Source organism: Micropterus dolomieu, linkage group LG07 (genome assembly GCF_021292245.1).
Source record: "Micropterus dolomieu isolate WLL.071019.BEF.003 ecotype Adirondacks linkage group LG07, ASM2129224v1, whole genome shotgun sequence".
NCBI classification, from domain to species: domain Eukaryota; kingdom Metazoa; phylum Chordata; class Actinopteri; order Centrarchiformes; family Centrarchidae; genus Micropterus; species Micropterus dolomieu.
In genome coordinates, this window is record NC_060156.1 from 31795307 (window position 1) to 31797121 (window position 1815).

General features: G+C 43.5%; 1 protein-coding gene across 10 annotated transcripts in view; it reads right to left on the reverse strand.

Moving 5' to 3' along the window:
* Positions 1–1815, reverse strand: part of LOC123973893 (interleukin-20 receptor subunit alpha-like) — a 21065-nt gene that overhangs the window by 7929 nt on the left and 11321 nt on the right. For all 10 annotated transcript variants that reach the window (XM_046054252.1, XM_046054257.1, XM_046054255.1 and 7 more), the window contains one exon: positions 736–892. In XM_046054252.1, coding sequence (XP_045910208.1) covers positions 736–892 — 157 coding nt within the window. The remainder of the gene's footprint in view (positions 1–735; positions 893–1815) is intronic.

Here is a 1815-nt window from a genome sequence, read left to right on the forward strand (position 1 = left end):
CAGAGGACACTCGTTTGAGGACCACCAGGTGCACATTTTAGACAGAGAAGATGGATGGTTTGAAAGAGGTGTCAAGGAAGCCATCTACACCAGGGTTGAGAAGCCGTCATTGAACAGGGGAGGGGGTCTACGCCACCACTTATCCCCCACTTACAATGCTGTCCTTTCATCACTTCCCAGGAAACTCAACAAACGTAACCTATTGGCCTCAGGTGAAGATACCAACGATGGTCGTTCAGTCTTGGCCACAGGTAGTCCTAACGACTGTAACGACTGTCGTCACAGCAACAAGGAACACTAACGAACCAGCGGTATCGATGACCCGGGATAACGACCCCACTGAGGTTAAATAGCTGAGTTTCCCTGCCAGTCAGTCAGAACTGAAGAAGTCCTTTGGATGAGGGACGAAACGTCTTCCAGTATCTTCAACCAAGTCCAGTTGCCCTTCATTTTAACCCTCGTTGGATATATGTAAACTTGTTCTAAACGTGTGCTCTTTAAAACTATTGAGCATTGTTTGTCAGTCACATACATGAAATGTTACAAATCTGTTACACACGGTGCTGCTTACATTATTTCACCATCTGTACATAAATGTAAGTAGTGAATGTGTGTTTGTGAGTGGGGATGTGTGGTAATGTGGGCTGGTGTGGCTACAGTGCCAGGGCTGAATTTGTGTCCCACTCCGCCCCTGGTCACAGCAGCATAAACATCAGCTCTAAAAGTTCAGCTCACCTCTGCTCGGCTCCACAATGCTAGTGACGGTGCACTTCCAGTCAGAAGGCATGGTGTTTTTGTTCAGATGAGCTTCTGTGTGCACCTGCACACAGTACTCCATACCATACTGTAGGTTCTCAAGAGTTAAATTCCTGTCTTTTGTTTTGAAGGACTCCTGCAGGTCAAATATTGAGAAATAACTTCATTAGAATTATTGCCATTTGAGCCTCACCTGCGACCCCAGCACTACTGTGTGATTAGGTCACAATATTGGATTTAAATCTTGGTTTTCTGCCTGGGCAGTCAGGCAACATCAATGGGATCAAAAAAACCTTTGAACATGACAAAAAGTTTTCACCTTTCCCTTACTGTTTACATGGGGAATGTGACCGAAACAGACTAACGAGAGCTGAGGTGGCATGCACCGGTTCCATTCCAAAGAGGAGTTCAGAATTTTAGTTTAAACATTTTTTGTCCGAGGCAGAGCTGCTCTGTGTGTAAAAATCATCGTATGGTGTTAAGTTAAAGCTGAAGGAGTGAGTGGATCTGTTATACAAATGGACTCTTTTCATGGCAGACAATTTGATTTGTCAAAGCAGGAAAAGCACATGTAATTAATACTAATGATGGCTGCATCCAGTTCCAGGGCATGTGCATGTTCACCTCTCACTGACATACAGTGGGGGAAATAAGTATTTGACCCCTTGCTGATTTTGCAGGTTTGCCCACTTACAAAGAATGCAACGATCTATAATTTTAATCATATGTACATTCTAACAGTGAAAGACAGAATCCCAAAGAAAATTCCAGAAAATCACATCATATGAATTTATTAAAATTGATAACCATCTGATGAGGAAAAACAAGTATTTGACCCCCTGGACAAACAGCATGTTAATATTTTGTAGAAAAGCCATTATTGGCCAGCACAGATGTCAAACGGTTTTTATAGTTGGTGACAAGGTTTGTGCACATTTCGGCAGGGATGTTGGCCCACTCCTCCCTGCAGACAGCCTCCAAATCATTCAGGTTCCGAGGTTGTCGCCTGGCAACTCGAATTTTAAGCTCCCTCCAAAGATTTTCAATTGGATTCAGGTC